This window comes from Saccopteryx bilineata, chromosome 10 (genome assembly GCF_036850765.1).
Source record: "Saccopteryx bilineata isolate mSacBil1 chromosome 10, mSacBil1_pri_phased_curated, whole genome shotgun sequence".
NCBI classification, from domain to species: Eukaryota; Metazoa; Chordata; class Mammalia; order Chiroptera; family Emballonuridae; genus Saccopteryx; species Saccopteryx bilineata.
Window position 1 is genome coordinate 70,755,754 of NC_089499.1, and position 19,919 is coordinate 70,775,672.

At 43.6% G+C, this 19,919-nt stretch overlaps 1 protein-coding gene across 1 annotated transcript in view; it reads left to right on the forward strand.

Annotated features, from left to right (window-relative positions):
• The window catches only part of SUCLG2 (succinate-CoA ligase GDP-forming subunit beta), a 330,134-nt gene extending 310,916 nt beyond the window's left edge, over nt 1–19,218 (forward strand). Inside the window, exon 11 of the mRNA XM_066244600.1 lies at nt 18,172–19,218. Within this exon, the coding sequence (XP_066100697.1) occupies nt 18,172–18,287 (116 nt within the window). The 3' untranslated portion in view covers nt 18,288–19,218. The remainder of the gene's footprint in view (nt 1–18,171) is intronic.
• Nucleotides 19,219–19,919: the final 701 nt, after the last annotated feature.

A 19,919-nucleotide genomic window follows, 5' to 3' on the forward strand; every position in this document is an offset into this window, starting at 1 on the left:
AGTCCTGCCCTGTAACATCACAACCTCACTGACTGCTCCCTGGGCATTTTCTGAGTGATCATTCGGTTCATTTTTTTATCCCTCCATCTCTTTTGTTACACTTGAAGGTGACACTTGATCAGCCATCAGAGAGAGTGAGAGAGCACATGGCTATCAGAGAATTGACATACTTGTGCTGTTTTACAGGTGACAGGTGTGTCCTGTTAAAATGCCATTCCCTGAGAGCACCACCTTGGGGCTGTCTGGAGGCAGAAGTACCTGAGCAGAAGGACTCTGTGCATGTTTTAGAACAGAGAGGACACATAGCTTTCATCTCAGGGCACCTTCTGTACAATGATGGTGGCTGCCTGCTGTGCTGTGCTGTGCTGTGCTGAGGAAGATTCGGAGGCAGGGTCTCCGTTCAGTGGAAGTGTTCTGTGGTCATTATTGTGCACCAGATGTGACAGGGCAAGGAGAGTGGGGCCCTGGCACCAAGTACTTAGCTGCTATTGATTAAAAAAGCAGAGGTGGAGCTTTTGTCCCCTAGAAAATGCAGCTGCCACTGTACCAGAGGTAGGGAGTGGGGCTGGCCCCTTACCCCTGCCCGGCCCTGCAGCCACTGGGCCAGAAGTCTGGATTGTACAGAGCGAAGGTCTGAGCTTTCTCTGTGAAGGGCTAGATCTTAAGTGTGTGGGCTGTATGTTCCACTGTAGGGCAAAAGTAGCACAGACAGTAAGAAAGGAATGATCAGCCCTGGCCGGTTGGCTCAGTTGTAGAACATCGGCCTGGCATGCAGGAGTCCCGGGTTCGATTCCTGGCCAGGGCACACAGGAGAAGTGCCCATCTGCTTCTCCACCCCTCCCCCTCTCCTTCCTCTCTGTCTCTTTCTTCCCCTCCCGCAGCCAAGGCTCCATTGGAGCAAAGTTGGCCTGGGCACTGAGGATGGCTCTGTGGCCTCTGCCTCAGGCGCTAGAATGGCTCTGGTTGCAACAGAGCGACGCCTCAGATGGGCAAAGCATTGCCCCCAGGTGGGCATGCCGGGTGGATCCCGGCTGAGCACATGCAGGAGTCTGTCTGACTGCCTCCCTGTTTCCAACTTCAGAAAAATACAAAAAAGAAAAAGAAAGGAATGGGTGTGGCTATGCCCCAAAGGCAGACAGTGGGGCATGATTTGCAGCCTGATTAGAAAAGAGGTAAGCAGCAAGACCTGGAGTTCTAGAAACTCCCTATGGTAACTATGCCCGAATCTGCCTCCATAACAGTTGAGAAAGAATTAGACAGGTAGTACTAAGACTTAGGACCTAACTTCTCACAGAAACTCTTAGCAGTGAGGTTCACTTGGTCATTCACCACATAAGTACAGAATCATGACAGTGATATCACTTCTCAGGCAGCAGTGGAGTTCAAAATCAGTATTTCAGACTCATGGGAATTCCTGAAATCACCCATGAGTAGAGTATCGTGGATTGAGGTGGACTCATGCAGACATTGTGACACATGGGACAGTTCCTTTTCTCCATCCCTTACAGGTGCCGGAGGTAAAGTGCTCTTGTGTGCCATTCGAGTTTAACATCAGGGCTCCTGTACTTTGGTTTACATTAATTTATCTCTTGCTGTTTTGAGAGTCAAGTTTATTGAAAGAAAAAGCATAAGCTCCTAGAGTGGCCCTCAATGAATCCATGTTAGACTTGGTCTTAAACCTTGCTTTTATGACATATACACATATACACCATTCTTTGAACATTGCCAAGAAGAACCTGGCCATCAGCATCCTGCCACTGAAGTTGGTGACTTCTGCTGTCAGCATAGGAATAACCGACACATTCACATGCTGGGCATTGGTTTCTTCTCACCACGGGAGAAGTCATCAAGGAATGGTGTGCACAGGGTGTAAGTTCCACAGGGTATCTTCAGTCATCTTTAATTTTATACACAGAATTTTGATGAGATACTCAGCCAACTGCCCAGGTTGCTCAGCTAGTCAATAACAGCCAGGTTTGAAATCTGTTTCCTCTTCTTAGAAATGGAATCAAAATATTAGAGCCTACTAGGGTTATTGTAGGGGAAATATAAGTTAAAATCTTCTAGAATGGTCCCTAGCTTGTGTTAGCTGTCCTTATTAGCTGAGCTCTTGTTCATACCTCGAGTGTGGGCAGGTACGGGCTGCCTTCTGAGAGCCAGGTGAGGTGCCAGGGCCGACACCCCGCATCTCTGAAGGGTGGGCTGCCAGCTCCATGGGCTGTACTTCCCATTCTTGATGAATGTTCCACTTCTGATGGTATGGCAATAAGACAAAACAGATGAGGTCAGTTACCTTAATTCATGTCACCAGGAAAAGGACCTCCTCTATCTTACAGAATACGGTTTGCTTCCACCAACCTCCCCTCTGTCAGTGAAACAAAGAGCAGCAGTAAAAACCATTGTCTCCAGCAGGGTCCATGGGCCATGCCGCATGTCACACCCGCCCAGCTCTGCCCTTGAAGTGCAGAAGCAGCCATGCAGTTGGTCAGTGAGCTGCTTTTGCTGTGTTTCACCAGAACTTTATTTTTTTATTTTTTTATTTTTTATAATTTTATTTTTTTAATGGGGTGACATCAATAAATCAGGATACATATATTCAAAGATAACAAGTCCAGGTTATCTTGTCATTCAATTATGTTGCATACCCACCACCCAAAGTCAGATTGTCCTCTGTCACCTTCTATCTTGTTGTCTTTGTGCCCCTCCCCACCCCCTATCCCTCTCCCATTCCCCCCTCCCCCCCGTAACCACCACACTCTTGTCAATGTCTCTTAGTTTCAGTATTATGTCCCACCTACGTATGGAATAATACAGTTCCTGGTTTTTTCTGATTTACTTATTTCGCTTCGTATCATGTTATCAAGATCCCACCATTTTGCTGTAAATGTTCTGATGTCATCATTTCTTATGGCTGAGTAGTATTTCATAGTGTATATGTGCCACATCTTCTTTATCCAGTCATCTATTGATGGGCTTTTTGGTTGTTTCCATGTCCTGGCCACTGTGAACAATGCTGCAATAAACATGGGGCTGCATGTGTCTTTACGTATCAATGTTTCTGAGTTTTGGGGATATATACCCAGTAGAGGGATTGCTGGGTCATAAGGTAGTTCTATTTTCAGTTTTTTGAGGAACCACCATACTTTCTTCCATAATGGTTGTACTACTTTACATTCCCACCAACAGTGTATGAGGGTTCCTTTTTCTCCACAGCCTCTCCAACATTTGCTATTACCTGACTTGCTAATAACAGCTAATCGAACAGGTGTGAGGTGGTATCTCATTGCCGTTTTTTTTTTTTGTTTTTTTTTTGTTTTTTTTCCTGAAGCTGGAAACAGGGAGAGACAGTCAGACAGACTCCCGCATGCACCCGACCGGGATCCACCCGGCACGCCCACCAGGGGGCGACGCTCTGCCCACCAGGGGCCGATGCTCTGCCCATCCTGGGCGTCGCCATGTTGCGACCAGAGCCACTCTAGCGCCTGGGGCAAAGGCCACAGAGCCATCCCCAGCGCCCGGGCCATCTTTGCTCCAATGGAGCCTTGGCTGCGGGAGGGGAAGAGAGAGACAGAGAGGAAGGCGCGGCGGAGGGGTGGAGAAGCAAATGGGCGCTTCTCCTATGTGCCCTGGCCGGGAATCGAACCTGGGTCCTCCGCACGCTAGGCCGACGCTCTACCGCTGAGCCAACCGGCCAGGGCTCTCATTGCCGTTTTGATTTGCATTTCTCTAATAGCTAAAGAAGATGAGCATCTTTTCATATATCTGTTGGCCATTTGTATTTCTTCCTGGGAGAAGTGTCTATTCATATCCTCTTCCCATTTTTTTATTGGATTGTTTGTTTGTTTGTTGTTGAGTTTTATGAGTTCTTTGTATATTTTGGATATTAGGCCCTTATCTGAGCTGTTGTTTGAAAATATCATTTCCCATTTAGTTGGCTTTCTGTTTATTTTGTTATCAGTTTCTCTTGCTGAGCAAAAACTTCTTAGTCTGATGTAGTCCCATTCATTAATTTTTGCCTTCACTTCTCTTGCCATTGGAGTCAAATTCATAAAATGCTCTTTAAAACCCAGGTCCATGAGTTGAGTACCTATGTCTTCTTCTATGTACTTAATTGTTTCAGGTCTTATGTTTAGATCTTTGATCCATTTTGAGTTAATTTTTGTACAGGGAGAGAGACTGTAGTCCAGTTTCATTCTTTTGCATGTGGCTTTCCAGTTTTCCCAGCACCATTTATTGAAGAGCCTTTCTTTTCTCCATTGTGTGTTGTTGGCCCCTTTATCAAAAATTATTTGACTATATATATGTGGTTTTATTTCTGGACTTTCTATTCTGTTCCATTGGTCTGAGTGTCTATTTTTCTGCCAATACCATGCTGTTTTGATTGTCGTGGCCCTATAATAGAGTTTGAAGTCAGGTATTGTTATGCCCCCAGCTTCATTCTTTTTCTTTAGGATTGCTTTGGCTATTCGGGGTTTTTTATAGTTCCATATAAATCTGATGATTTTTTGCTCTATTTCTTTAAAAAACGTCATTGGAAGTTTGATGGGAATTGCATTAAATTTGTATATTGCTTTGGGTAATATAGCCATCTTGATTATATTTATTCTTCCTAGCCAAGAACAAGGTATATTCTTCCATCTCATTATATCTTTTTCGATTTCCCTTAACAATGGTTTATAGTTTTCATTATATAAGTCCTTTACATTCTTTGTTATGTTTATTCCTAAGTATTTTATTTTTTTTGTTGCAATCGTGAAGGGGATTATTCTTTTGAGTTCCTTCTCAGTTGTTTCATTGTTGGCATATAGAAAGGCTATTGACTTCTGTATGTTAATTTTGTATCCTGCGACCTTACTGTATTGGCTTATTGTTTCTAGTAGTCTTTTTGTGGATTCTTTGGGGTTTTCGATGTATAGGATCATATCATCTGCAAAAAGTGATACCTTTACTTCTTCTTTTCCGATATGGATGCCTTTTATTTCTTTGTCTTGTCTGATTGCTGTGGCGAGAACCTCTAGTACCACATTAAATAAGAGTGGAGAGAGTGGACAACCCTGTCTTGTTCCTGATTTAAGGGGGAAAGCCTTCAGTTTAGTGCCATTTAATATGATGTTAGCTGATGGTTTATCATATATGGCCTTTATCATGTTGAGATATTTTCTTTCTATACCCATTTTGTTGAGAGTCTTAAACATAAAATTGTGTTGTATTTTATCGAAAGCCTTTTCTGCATCTATTGATAAGATCATGTGGTTTTTGTTCTTTGTTTTGTTGATATGGTGTATTACATTAACCGTTTTACGTATGTTGAACCATCCTTGAGATTCTGGAATGAATCCCACTTGATCATGATGTATTATTTTTTTAATATGTTGTTGTATTCGATTTGCTAGTATTTTGTTTAGTATTTTAGCATCTGTATTCATTAGAGATATTGGTCTGTAGTTTTCTTTTTTTGTGCCATCCTTGCCTGGTTTTGGGATGAGGGTTATGTTGGCCTCATAAAATGTGTTTGGAAGTATTGCTTCTTCTTCAATTTTTTGGAAGACTTTGAGTAGAATAGGAACCAAGTCTTCTTTGAATGTTTGATAAAATTCGCTGGTATAGCCGTCAGGGCCTGGACTTTTATTTTTGGGGAGGTTTTTAATGGTTTTTTCTATTTCTTCTCTACTGATAGGTCTGTTTAGGCTTTCTGCTTCTTCTTGACTCAGTCTAGGAAGGTTGTATTTTTCTAGGAATTTATCCATTTCTTCTAGGTTGTTGAATTTAGTGGCATAAAGTTTTTCATAGTATTCTACAATAATTCTTTGTATATCTACAGTGTCCGAGGTGATTTCTCCTCTTTCATTTTGGATTTTGTTTATATGAGTTCTTTCTCTTTTTTCCTTGGTAAGTCTTGCCAAGGGTTTGTCAATTTTGTTGATCTTTTCAAAGAACCAGCTCCTTGTTCTATTAATTTTTTCTATAGTTTTTCTGTTCTCTAATTCATTTATTTCTGCTCTGATTTTTATTATTTCCTTTCTTCGTCTGGTTTTGGGTTGTCTTTGTTCTTCTTTTTCTAGTTCCTTAAGGTGGGAAGTTAAATGGTTCACTTGGGCTCTCTCTTGTTTGTTCATATATGCCTGAAGCGATATGAACTTCCCTCTTATCACTGCTTTTGCTGCATCCCATAGATTCTGATATGTCGTATTGTCATTTTCATTAGTCTGTATATATCTTTTGATCTCTGCACTTATTTCTTCTTTGACCCATTCATTTTTTAAAAGTATGTTGTTTAGTTTCCACATTTTTGTGGGATTTTTTTCCTCTTTTTTGCAGTTGAATTCTAGTTTCAAGGCTTTATGATCAGAAAATATGCTTGGTACAACTTCAATTTTTCTGAATTTGCTGATGTTGTTTTTGTGGCCCAACATATGGTCAATTCTTGAGAATGATCCATGTACACTGGAGAAAAATGTATACTCAGTCACTTTGGGATGAAATGTCCTGTAGATGTCTATCATATCCAGGTGCTCTAGTGTTTTGTTTAAGGCCACTATGTCTTTGTTGATTCTCTGTTTGGATGACCGATCTAGAGCCGTCAGCGGTGTATTGAGGTCTCCAAGTATGATTGTATTTTTGTCAGTTTTTGTTTTAAGATCAATAAGTAGCTGTCTTATATATTTTGGTGCTCCTTGTTTTGGTGCATATATATTAAGAATTGTGATGTCTTCTTGATTCAGTGTCCCCTTAGCCATTATGAAATGGCCATTTTTGTCTCTGAGTACTTTTCCTGTCTTGTAGTCAGTGTTATCCGATATGAGTATTGCTACACCTGCTTTTTTTTGGATGTTATTTGCTTGGAGTATTGTTTTCCAGCCTTTCACTTTGAATTTGTTTTTATCCTTGTTACTTAGATGAGTTTCCTATAGGCAGCATACAGTTGGATTTTCTTTTTTAATCCATTCTGCTACTCTGTGCCTTTTTATTGGTGAGTTTAATCCGTTTACATTTAGTGTAATTATTGATACTTGTGAGTTCCCTATTGCCATTTTATATCTTGCTTTCTGTTAGTTTCGTGTCTTGTTTGATCCTTCTCTTTCGTTTTTCTATCTTTTGTTTTTATTTGGTTGTATTCCATACATCTTTCCTCTGTTGCTATCTTTTTTATCTCATGTGCTTCTGTGGTGGTTTTTTCAATGGTGGTTACCTTTGAGTAATGAAAAGGGTCCCTACCCTGTTCATTGTAGCGAACTATTTTGTGAGTACTTTTGCACTCCATCGTCCTTTGCTACTGTTAATCTCCGTCTTCTCCCCCTCTTTCTTTTTGTTGTTGTCACAGTTTAAATTTGGTTTTATTGTGTTCTTCTTGGAGCTTTTACTTGTGGCTCTGTTTTGTTTTTTTTTTTTGTTCTTTGTATATGATTGGAGAACCCCCTTTAGTAATTCCTGGAGTGGGGGTTTTCTGATGATAAATTCCCTCATCTTTTCTGTATCTGTGAATGTTTATTTCTCCTTCGTATTTGAAGGATAGCTTTGATGGGTATAGTATTCGTGGCTGAAAGTTCCTCTCTTTCAGGACTTTAAATATTGGGGTCCACTCTCTTCTAGCTTGTAGAGTTTCTGCTGAGAAATCTGATGATAATCTAATGGGCCTTCCTTTATATGTTGTGTTCTTCTTTTCCCTGGCTGCCTTGAGAATTTTTTCTTTGCTGTTGGTTTGTGTCAATTTCATTATGATATGCCTTGGAGTAGGTTTGTTGAGGTTAAGAAAACTTGGAGTTCTGTTTGCTTCTTGAACTTGAGGCTTTAGTTCTTTCCACAGGCTTGGGAAGTTTTCATCTATTATTTGTTCGAGTATGTTCTCCATTCCATTTTCTCTCTCTTCTCCCTCTGATATACCTATTATTCTTATGTTATTCTTTTTGATGGAGTCAGATAATTCTTGTAGGGCTATCTCATTTTTTTTAATTTTTGAGTCTCTTTCTTCTTCTCTCTGTTGTGCCTCAAGTTGCTTGTCTTCTATTTCACTAATCCTCTCTTCTATCTGACCTGTTCTATTAGCTAAGCTTGTTACTTCGTTTTTCAGCTCGTGAATTGAGTTTTTCATCTCTGTTTGATTTGTTTTTATAGTTTCAATTTCCTTGGAAATATATTCTTTGTGTTCATTGAGTTGTTTTCTGAGCTCCCTATATTGCCTTTCTGTGTTTTCTTGTATATCTCGGAGGATTTTTAGGATTTCTATCTTGAATTCTCTGTCATTTAGCTCCAAGGTTTCCAATATATTAAATTTTTTCTCCATAGATTTTTCCTCATCTAGCTGTGTTACCTCTCTTTCTTTTGTATCCATGATATTCGATTTTCTCTTCCTTAATGGCATCTGAGGGTGGTTTTGTTGATAGTATTAATGAGATTTAATAAAGAATAAAAAGTTAAAAAAATTAAAAAAAAATAAAAAATCGAAAAGAGTTGTTTTTTTTTAAAAAAATTAATAATGAAATAAAGAAAAATAAAATAAAATAAAAAATTTTAAAAAAAGGAAATTATTCCCCCCCTCCTTTTTTCCTCTCCTCTCCTCTCCCCTCTTTCTTGAGAAAATCTTGTGGTGGACTGTGAGTTATAACAAACAATGCCTGTGATGGAGGGCCTGAATTGGGGAAAAGTAATAAAGGGGCAAAAAAGAAAAAAAGAAAAAAAAAAAAGAGCGTATGGACCCACAAAAAGCAAATAAGGAAAAAATTTGGGTCAAGAATAAAATGATTTGCTTTTAGGTGTTGGTTGTCTAAGAGTTATGATGAGAGGAATAAGAGGAAAACGGAAAAATGGGGGACAAATTAAAAACTTACTATTGTATTTAGTGGAACAAGAACTAGATAATATGGAGAGCCAGGGATGGGAGCACTGCTAGTGAGTTAAAAAGGTGAAGTAAAAACCCCCCAAAATGCCACAAACATAGGTTTGAGTCCCAGATAAGATAATTTGTTTGTTATTGAGGTTTGAATGAGAGGAGATGTAAAGGAGAAAGGAAGAAACTAATATAGAGGGAGAAAAGAAAGAGAGAGAGAGAAAAAAAAGAGGGAACCACTAAAAGAAGAAAAAAGAAAGGAGAGAGAGAGAGAGTTAAGGGTTTTGGAGTGCAACCCTCATAGAGAGAAAGGAAGAGAAGAGAAAAGATAATGGGAGATGTAACACTTATGGGTAGTGTAGTTCAAGGAGAGGAGAGAGTAAGACCAGTAGAGAGTTAATCGGCCAAATTGGAGGAAGAAAAAAAAGTATCAAGAATGAAGATAAGAGAAACAAACGAACAAATATAATAAAATGTGATAGGTTATAAATTCTGCAGATTATTCTTGATTTTGAGAGGTTATCTTCTTGCTTTTTCTTTTCTCTCCCTCTTCCTGGTCGGTGACTCTGTACCCCAGGTTCTGCCCCTTTGGCACGCTCAGGTAGAGGCTTGCAGTTGATAAGTCTCTATGGCAATGTCATGTATTGTGCTTTAGTCTCGTGGGAGTCGAGGCTCATTAGCATTTATAGGCTCCGACAGTGAGAGAGTCCGTGTTCCTGGAGCCTTTCTCCTAGTCTTTCCTTCCTCAATTAGTAGCCTGATAATCCAGCTATGGGGTTGCTGCTGCCTCTGCCTGGATAGTAAGAGGCTCAAAGAGCTGGCAACTCCCCACTCTATTTCCACTCAGCACAGGGCTCTGGGTAAGGCTCAGTCAGTCAGAGCTGCTAGCATAATCAGGCGGGCTTTCCGCCCACTCAAAGACCACTGGCTCTGCCACTCTGTCCGGTAACACAAGCGGGCGCCCACTTCTGGGGGGCGCTTGGAGGAAACTCTCACTCACTGTCTGTGACCAGGATATCCAGCCAGCAGTCTCACGCTCTGAGTGAAACCCCCAACCGCAGGGAAAAGTTGCAGCATTGGAATTGAGTCTCGCTCCGTCCCCGTGCGCGGCTTTTGCAAGGCGCTGGGGCGGCTCGAGATTCCGCTTTGGCCCACACAAAGGCCCCTGACTCTGCCCCTCTCTGCGATAACACGGGCGCACACTGCGGAGGCACTCGGAGGAATCGCTCACTCCTTATCTGCGCGCGCACACCAGGATATGAGGCCGGCCGCGGTTCCCTCTGAGTGAAACCCTCACCAGCACGGAATATCTCCACCGTTGGTAGTAGTTCTCACTCCCTCCCATGAGTGGCTTTCCCAGGGCGCTGGGGCTGCCCAGAGACTCTGTCCTCGGCCCACAGAAAGGCCTCTGACCCTGCCTCTCCGTGGGGCAACACGGGCACCCACTCTCGGGGCCTAGGAAGAAATTCTCGCCCACTAACTGCGCACCGACCAGGAGACCGGGTAAAATGGCCGCTCCGCTTGTCTTTCTTTGTTTGGGTTTGGCGCGAGTGTTAGCTTGTATTGCCCGGGTTGCCACAGGATCAGATTTTCCTCGGCTTGGATCTGTGTGCCACAGCCTGGTTCGGCCGTTTGTGCCGCGGCGGCCTGGATCTATTCACCCCCTTTGCCCGCCTCAGTTTCTATATTCACAGTTACCAGAGAAAGCCGCCCTGTTTAGGTTAGTGAGGAAGGCGGAGCATTTCTTACTCCCTTTTTCCTTCGGGGTTTGGTTATATATTTAGCCAATTTTTCACTCAATCATACCTTTGGGTGTATTGCGAAGCATCTGGAAGCTCCAAGTATAGGTTTTTCTGTTTCTGGTTGAAGATCTTGTTGAGTTTTGGGGGAGATTTATCGGTATCGCTTCCTACCTCGCCATTACTCTGACGTCATCTCTCTCAGAACTTTATTTATGTACACTGAAATTTGAATTTCATGTAATGTTCATGTATCAGAAAATATTCTTCTGATTTCCCCAACTATTTTAAAACGTAAGAACTACTCTTAGCTCAGAGGTGGTAAAAAAGAAGTCACCACCTTGATTTGATCTCCAGGCTGCCGTTCTGCAGTCCTGATGTGGAACACCAAACAGAGAGGTAGACCTGTGCCCATTACTGGTTGTGTGACCTGAGCAAACCGTCTGACATCTCTGGGCCTCAGTTCCCTACAGGAAAAACAAGAGACCTGTCTTAAAGGCTCCCTAAGGTTCCTGCCAGCACTAAGAGTCCAGGCTGCATGGTTCCATGTCCCTTTGCAGTCACAGCAGCCTGCATTCTAGTCCTGACTCAGCCTCTGACTTGCTGGAGACATTGGGCAAGTTCCTAAACCTCCCAGTACCTCAGTTGCCTCATCTGTAAAATGGGGATTAAATGACATCATTTTAGGGAAGTGATATGATATTTGTGAACCCCTTAACACAAATATGCGATGAACATTCATTGTACTTAGTATACACTAAGTAATTGCTACCTATTGTATTCTTTAAAAGAATTGAATTCCTATTAATAATAGTTTTGAAAAGACAGCTTCTGCTCACTGCCAGAGGGTTTTCTTCAGTCCTGAGATTAAAAAAATAAAATAAATAAATAAAGCCCCCCCCCAGGGTGTGCAGCTTTTGAAACAAATCTTGTCATTTGTGTCCACTACCATTAGCTTCTCTTCCTTTAATGAAAGCAAAGAACAAACGTGATAAATTAACCTTGTATCTCTGTTTACAGCTCTCTCACTCCACCCAGTGGCAGGAAGTTCCTGGCCAAAGAGGCCGAAGAGAATCTTTAAGACTTTAATTATAATTATTATTATTTATGACGTCCTCTACCAGTAGAGCAAGACTTCATTTTGAAATCATTTCCCCTTGATTCTCTGTGTTGCCGTGTTTCAGGCATGCAGTGGGTAGGTAACCATTCAGCTAAGTGGTTTTCAGGAAGCAGATATAAGGGCTTGAAGTTTGGCCGGCCTGAGTGGTTCAGTTACCTGATCAGGTGGTGATTCAAAATGTTGCTTGGAGCGAAATGCTGGCCAGAGCAGCGTGAGGGTAAGGGCTACAGTGGACAGGACTCGACAGGTCACATTTTCCTCATCTCTCTATTTGACTCTTTGCCTATCCCTGTCTCTTTCATATGTCTGTCCCTCTCTTGATTATTTTTCATAGCCCCCTCTTTTCCTGTGTCTCTGGTATCTCTCTCTTCCTCACTTCTCCTCTCATCTCTTTATTCTTCCACCCCTCCCTCTGCTCCCCTACCACCACCACCAGCCTTACTCTCTGGTCTGTTTAAATCTCTAGTCTTCCTCTTTTATCCCTTATCCATTTGTATTTTCTGTCTCTTTCTCTCTCTCCCTTTGTACATCTCTTGTCTGTCCATCTGTTTTTCTTCTTCTTTTTTCTTTTTTTTAATTAAGTGAGAGCAGGGGAGGCAGAGAGACAGACTCCTGCATGCACACCGACTGGGATCCACCCACAACCCCCATGGGATGATGCTCTGCCCATCTGGAGCATTGCTACACTTAGCAACCAAGCTATTTTTAGCACCTGAGATGGAGGCCAGGAAGCCAACTCACTTGAATCAATCAAGCCATGGCTACAGGAGTGGGAGAGAGAGCGGGAAAGAGAAGGGTATAAGGGGAAGAAGGGGGAGGGGGAGGAGTGGAGAAGCAGATGGTTGCTTCTTCTATGTGCCCTGAGCAGGACTTGAACCTAGGACACCAACATGCCAGGCCAATGCTCTACCACTCAGCAAACCAGCCAGGACCAACCATCTGTTTTTCTGTTTGTATGTGTGATGTCTCTCAGTTTCTTTGTGACTCTTCTGCTTCTGTCTTTGTCTTGCCTTCTCTCTCCCTCTGTGTGTGTCTGTCTCTCTGTCTGGCCTCCGTTTCTGGACAGGGTCACCTTGCCTTGTGTAACAGCTTTCCACCTGACCTGGGTGGCTCTGTGTCTGCTCCATGTCTCCTCAGAACCCTGTGCCTGAGCTTCCTCTTTCAACATAAAGATTCCTTTCAAAACAGCTTAACTCTGAGCGTGCTTAGTATATGCTTAATAATTAAGGCTGTAATTAAAGTATAACTGCTAGTATAATTAAAATTCACATTAGTGGATCCTGAAATTATGAAGCAATTAGGTACCTGTTACGGCCCTGCCGGAGCAGCCGGAGGTGAAAGGGCTCTGCCTTTCCGGAGAGAGGGCTGTCCTCTCCAACCCCAGCCCCGCCCACCGGCTCTGAGCCTGGGGCCCGAGGAGCTGTTGGTGGAGGACCCGCGGCCGCGGGAGACCTCCCTTAAGGGCACTGCACACACAGCCAGCTGCTGCTCAGCTCTCCTTAGGGATGGCAGCCCCTGCCAAGGCCCTTGGAGAATCGGGGGAAGCTCAGGAATTGTCCCCCTTGTTCTTCATCTGGCCGTTTGGCATTTCTATTGCAGACCTAGCAAAAAGGATTAGTTGAGGATGCTGGACCAGCCGAGGTGATCGGAACCGTACTCACCCATCCCCCACCCTCCACCACACACTTTGTGTGTGTGAGCCTGTCCATGGTTGTGCAGTTGATAGCAAGTCCCTCCTGTGTGATGGGCACTGTGCTGAGCCTGCAGACACCCTGGCGAGCAAGTCTGATAAAATGTCAGCCCTCATAAAACTAATGTTTAGTGGGTTGGGAGAAATGTCAGTAAGCGATCCCAATAGTGCTATGATCTCAATGCGTAAGGTACTTTGGAAGCTCATTTTTCAATCCTGTGCTCTAGTTTGGGGGTTGGAGGGTGGTAAAAATAAGGCTTCCCCTAAAGAATGCCATTTAAAGAGATTTCTCATGAATGAATGGTGTCAGCCAGACAGAGGGAGCATCAGAGCCCTGCGGGGAAGGCCAGAGGCCCAGCCTATCTGCAGGGTCACAGATTTCCAAACTAGCCATTGTATCCCCTTTGGAAATACCTCCTGCTAAATTGGGTGCTGAAGAGCATAGTAATTAACTGATTCAGTTAGGCTAGTTGGTTGCCAGGAAGAGCAACTCGTTTATCTTGGGGAAAAAGTGAAGAGCTTTATTTCATCCCTACATGTGGAAGGGAATTCCAGTAAGGCTGATTAAATAGTTCTCGAAGTGGCTCCAAGCCAGAGAGGGATCTGGGTTGGAGGCAGCCCTTGTCCATTTACCTGACTTCACAGCTCTGCATTGCGCTCTGCAGTTCTCTTACCTGCTTACCTGTGCCTGGCAGGCCCTTTCCATCCTCCTGTATTCTGCCATGGATATTGCCTGTTCAGATCGCATGAGAGCAGATCCATTTGGATAAGCTAATGATCAACACCTGTATTTCTACCATCCTGGGATCAGGTACAATCAAGGTTTTGGGAACAGTCGATTCTGCCTCCACACTGTGCACCCTCCTCCAGCAGGGGGTGGGAAGAGCAGGTTGAGCCAGATGGGAGGGAGGTTGGGAAGAGCAGGCATCCTAACTGCACCTGCTCTTTCCTCGTAAGTGATTTGTAACATCATTGAGATTCTGTGAGCTCATACATGGAATAGTGCTGCAAATTTTACATCCCAAACAGGAGTCCCCAGGAAATGAGAAGAGAGTGGGAAGAGCAAAGGACTTTGAATCCTGCCAGTCACTAAGCCTCAATGCCCTTGGTTAAAGAAAAGGAACTGACTTATAAACACCTAACTCATAAAATCATTGTACAGCTCAAATAAAGTAATGTGGGAAGATTTTGTAAATAACAGAAACAGAGATTTTTATTATTGCCAACATTATTATTATAACATATTTATAAAATCACAAGGAATTATTCAAGATTCAGAATAGATATTTCAAGTATTCCAGAAATCATTTAAACCTGTGAGAGGGAACACTGACTGCTCATTCCCCTGCTTCCTTGCTATTACTAGCCATCCTCACTGGACGTTAGCCTTTAACTTAATGTGCCTCAGTCCTCTCATCTGTTAAAGGAAGATCATCTCAGGGTTGCCTGAGGAGCAAATGAGCTCGCATACTTAGAACCCTGGAACACTCTGTGACACGTGCTCCGTGACAGCTGCTCTTACTGCTTTTGCTATGATTATGACCACAGAGTCGCCACAGTCCAGTTACACTGACAGAGCTTGGCAGGCCTGGTATGACCCATGCCCACGACAGGACTAACCAAGGAGAGGTGGAGTCGGAGACAAGGACCCGGGCCCCCAGAGAATCAGGCAGAAGAGTCTGCTTCTTGGGGAGATTGTGGAGGTCTTGGGAGCCATGCTTTGAGATTGTAGGGTACACTAAAGACAAAGGGAAGTGGGTAAAGAGCCTTTTGTATCTTCACTTAGGTTTCTTCCCAGGCAGATTGGAGGACAGGTGGGGAAAGATTTCTAGCTCGTGTCTGTGTTGAAGTAGATGCAAATCTACGTATTTACCTTCTATTCATATTCTGGTCCAGAGACTGACTGGCCTCTATGCCAGCGGGCCGTTGCTCCATGCAGGTCACTGCTCCATGGGATCCCTGCCTGCAGCTTCACGCGGGGGTCCTGGCCAGCTTCCAGCATGGGCCACTGTCTGACCCTCCGTCCTGCTTTTCAACCTCTGGCACTTTGGCTGAAACTTTAGCAAATGAATCAACATGCACACTGAGGTGTATTCATGAAATAATAGATCTTAATATATGCATTAGTTAGGTAACAGATTACCCCCGGTTTAGCAGCCTAACACCAGGAACACCGACAAGCGCAGTTGCTGTGGTAGATCGGATGTGTCCTGGCCGGCCCGGAGGCTCAGGGCTCTCAGCAGGCTGGGACTACTTCCAAGTGCGCTGGTGTGGCTGTTGGCAGGCTAGCTTTCCTCCAGGCTGTGGGGCCGCAGTCCCTGTTCTTCGCTGGCTGTTGGCAAGGCGCCCTCAGGCCCTGCCTCCTGGACTTCCTGTGGGGCAGCCCGCAGCAGGGCAGTCTGCCTCCTGGCCAGTCCTGGAGGAGTCCCGCAGGACTGGATCCTGGGCTGTTGAACTTGGCCTCAAAGTGGCATTCTGCCACTTTTGCTACATTCTTACTCATTAGAAGCAAGTAGCTGGATCCAGCCCACTGTCAAGGGGAGAGGATTGGACAGGGGTGTGAACACCAGGAGGTGGGGATTGAGCATGTTGGAAGCTGCCTACCGTGTTTACAAACTAATATGTTATTAAAGTAATGTTAGCTTCTTTAACAAGAGAGAAATGCTAAAATGACAGACTTAATAGACAGTTATTTCTCATTCCTATGAAGTCTAAGTGGGCGAGTGAGTGGGGTGCTCTGCTCTAATCAAGTGTCCGTGCTGCAGGCACCACTGCCATCTCCAGAAAGGTGTCTTCCACGGTTGTCTGGGCTGGCAGCGTGTCAATGGTCACACTGGAGATTTTTTCGCATATGTTTTGTAGTCCTTTGCACTCCAGTGGCTGGAACTCAGATACAGGACCTCACCTGGATACAAGGGGGCCTGGTTGCCACTCCCTGGCTGGGCAGCTGCCTCCCAGCCACAGCGCTCCCCTGCGGGAGAGGAGTGTGGGTTTGGGGACAGCCAGCAGTCCGCCACAGACGTTTTGCCATTACAGCGTGCAATGTGTTATCTCCTTTGCCCTCACCACAGTCAGTGCAGTCAGCATGCTCCCCAAGGAAACAGACCAGCATACCTTTATGTAATTAGAACGGGCTCACGTCCCATCTCTGCCACTATAGTCTGCATGACTATGGGAATGTTCTTGAATCTCCCCATGCCTCAGCTCATCTTGTCACAGGCAATAGGACCTATTCAGAGTCATTGAAAAGACTGCATATACATAACGTGGCACTATCTGGCATGTGTAAGTGCTTAATGAATATTAGTGATGAGGAAGATGATCATAATGTTATGCCTGGAGATAAAGAAGTTGAGGCTCAGAGCACTTAAATGACTTACCCAAAACTACGCTGATGCCCAGCAGAGCCCGGTGAGAGGCTGGGGGTTTTGGCTGACACAGCCCTGCCGTTGCACTGCTGCTTTGCAAAGAGCACACTTGTCAAACTCCTGTGTCAAGCAGCAGCCAGTGAGCATGGAGCCAAAGACAGTTCCGAGAGTCCCCTTCACCACAGCTTCGTGGACCCAGGGCCCCCGAGAACCTGCGTGACATCACCTTTCCCGTGCACTGTGCCTCAGTAACTCACTTCTGCCTTTGTCTACCGCATGCCAACCCCGCACCTCCTCTTCACGTGCACTCTCAGGGCCTCCGAGCCCTGAGTTTCAGGAGCTTTGTTTACAAGGAGGATCTGTCTTGCTAAGAAGATAAAAGCACAGGAAATGATGTCAGAGGAGGTATTGCATTAAAGTCTTAAATTCTGCCATGGTCCTCCTAGGACCTGTTCACTCTGAAAGGACAGAATAACATCCCACATGTTAAGCAGTCAGTCCCAGAAGCAGACTTGGGTGGGGTAGCTCAGCGGGCAAATGCTACAGACCCACCAGGCATGCCCAGAGGTGCCATTACAGGCTGCAGGGCTCACTGTCGGGGCCTCAGCCCCTTTTGTTATATAGAACAAAGACGACTGGAAACGGACATGTTGAAAGCAGTGAATTTGTGGCCCTAGGTGGGCAGCTTGTCTGAACTTCAGTTCTCAGACCCTTCAGCGCAAGACATGAGGACAGGACACCTGGTGTGGGCCAGCCACATTAAGTCTTCTTGACTTGCATTATCAGTAACTTCACCTTTTATCAGTAAAAACAAAAAGGCCCCTTAGTCTCTCTAAAGTCCTCTCTTTCCTCTTCTGTTCTCACTGATCTTGATCTCATCCGTCATCTTTCCTGTCTTGGCATTGATTAGAACCTACATTTCATTCATTTCCCAGTGAAAGGTGTGGAATAACATCCGTGTGTCTTCATGTGTCCCCGCCAGGATTCCATGCTGTCCCAACGCCCTGATTGGCCCTTTTCATGCTCCTTTTGTACATAAGGCTTTTTCTTTGGGCTCCATATTCAGACTCTTCCGTGAAGGGTTAAGTCCATTTCAGAAGATTTCCCTTTTTAAAATCGTTGAACAGGTGGTTGTTAATTTTTCTTTTTCACAATCTTATAAGAACCTCATTATTTTCATTTTTAACTACTAGAGAAAACATAGGCAGTATCTCTATTAATGCCAGTCATTTATATGAAAAAAGGAAAAAAAAATAATTTGGCATCTGGATGTCTTTCAATAGCCATATCTGCATCACAAAAAGCTGGAACCAATATTATTGAATTATATTGGTGAGTCCCGGGCATCCTGTGATTTGGGTGTGGTGAAACTTCTTAGGGCACCGCCTCCAGTTCCATTTCAGTGACTGTCTATCACCCGCCTCTTCTAGGAACCAATGTCCATGAGGCCCAGAACATACTCAGTAACAGCGGGCTCCCCATTACGTCAGCCATCGACCTGGAGGACGCAGCCAAGAAAGCTGTGGCCAGCGTGGCTAGGAAGTGACACCTCTGTCCTGATGCCCTGGAGGAAGGAGTCCACTTTGCCATGAAAAAGCGGTGTTTCTCTCCTCGCTGTGAAGGAAACGGTTTTCTCATTGGGGAAAAACATGGGAAAGGGAGCAAGAATTGTTATTTGAAAAATCTTCAGTCTTTATTTTCTTCAATCAGACAGATATCCAGACAGCCTCAATAATCTAATTCCACTTGTGGTCTTTCTTAAATTAATGCCCTGCGTTCTCATATTTTCCTGTCACTGGGAGCCTGCTCAGTGCTCATTGTGTTGCCAACCAGTCTACGTGGTCAAACAGGCCCTCATTCATTGACTGCAGTTTTGGTCGACATTTAGTCCTGTGTAATAAAAAAAAATCACAGGCCATAAAACAAACTCAGATAAGATGCCATTTAACAGATTAACTGTCAAAAAAGTACAGCTAAGACATTCAAACAAATAGCTGTTACACACTGTCACAGTTTTTCCAAGTTTCTGATTCCAGTGCATGTTTAGAAAATCCATGAGTATTCCAAAATATATTTTACAGTGGAAGGTCCACACATGATATTTCATACGTGTTTTTACCATTTGCCTTAACATTGAATATACTCCTTAACTCATACCAAAAATAAAGCCAGGAGCCTTATTTCAATTTTTGAGTAGATTTCATTTTAATGTGAAAACTGAAGAAAGCTAATTCTTATGCAAATCTCTGTAGTTAAGACATTCCAAGATGAGACATCACTGAAATTCTACTGTGTTGGTATCTTCCCTCCCCCTCCCCTTCCGACCCCCCAGAATCTACCGGCTAAGAAAATGTAATTAAGAGAATGTGACTTTTTTCATAATGTTCACTTGTGGGGAGGGTGTGAATTAGGTTTAGAATAATATTTCAATAAATTTTATTTGTACACAAATTTAAATAAAATCCTATGTTTTATAAGATCTGTGTATTTCTCATTCTAGTTCATATTATTCCTTAAACAGTTTTTCTTTTATTAAGATACTAGCCTTAGTGTCTTAGGCATATCTCAAAAATTAGAAAATTTGGATTATATCTTGGTTAGGTAGTCTCAGGATTACAGTCATTCCTTGCCATATTGCAGTTCACTTTTCACAGTCTCACTATATTGCAGATTTGTGTGTGTGTGTGTGTGTGTGTGTGTGTGACAGAAACAGAGAGAGGGACAGACAGGGACAGAAATATAGGAAGAGAGAGATGAGAAGCATCAATTCTTTATTGTGGCACCTTAATTCATTGATTGCTTTCTCATATGTGCCTTGACCAGGGGGCTACAGCAGATCGAGTGAACCCTTGCTCAAGCCAGCGAGCGTGGGCTCAAGCCAGCGACCCTGGGTTCAAGCAGGCAACCTCAAGGTTTCGAACCTTGGTCCTCTGCATCCCAGTCCAACGCTCTATCCATGGTCAGGCATGGATTTTTAAATTGTATATATCTAATTTTGTGTCATGGATCTTTCGCTATATTGCAGGATTTTGCGGTATATAGGTATTTTTATATATTTATTATTTTAATTATTTTTATGGTAAAATAAGCAAAATAAGTGTATGACAGGTTAATAACAGTGTGGGAAAGGTTTATAAGGGTGAGGAGGGCTTATAAAGCCTTATAATATATATAAATA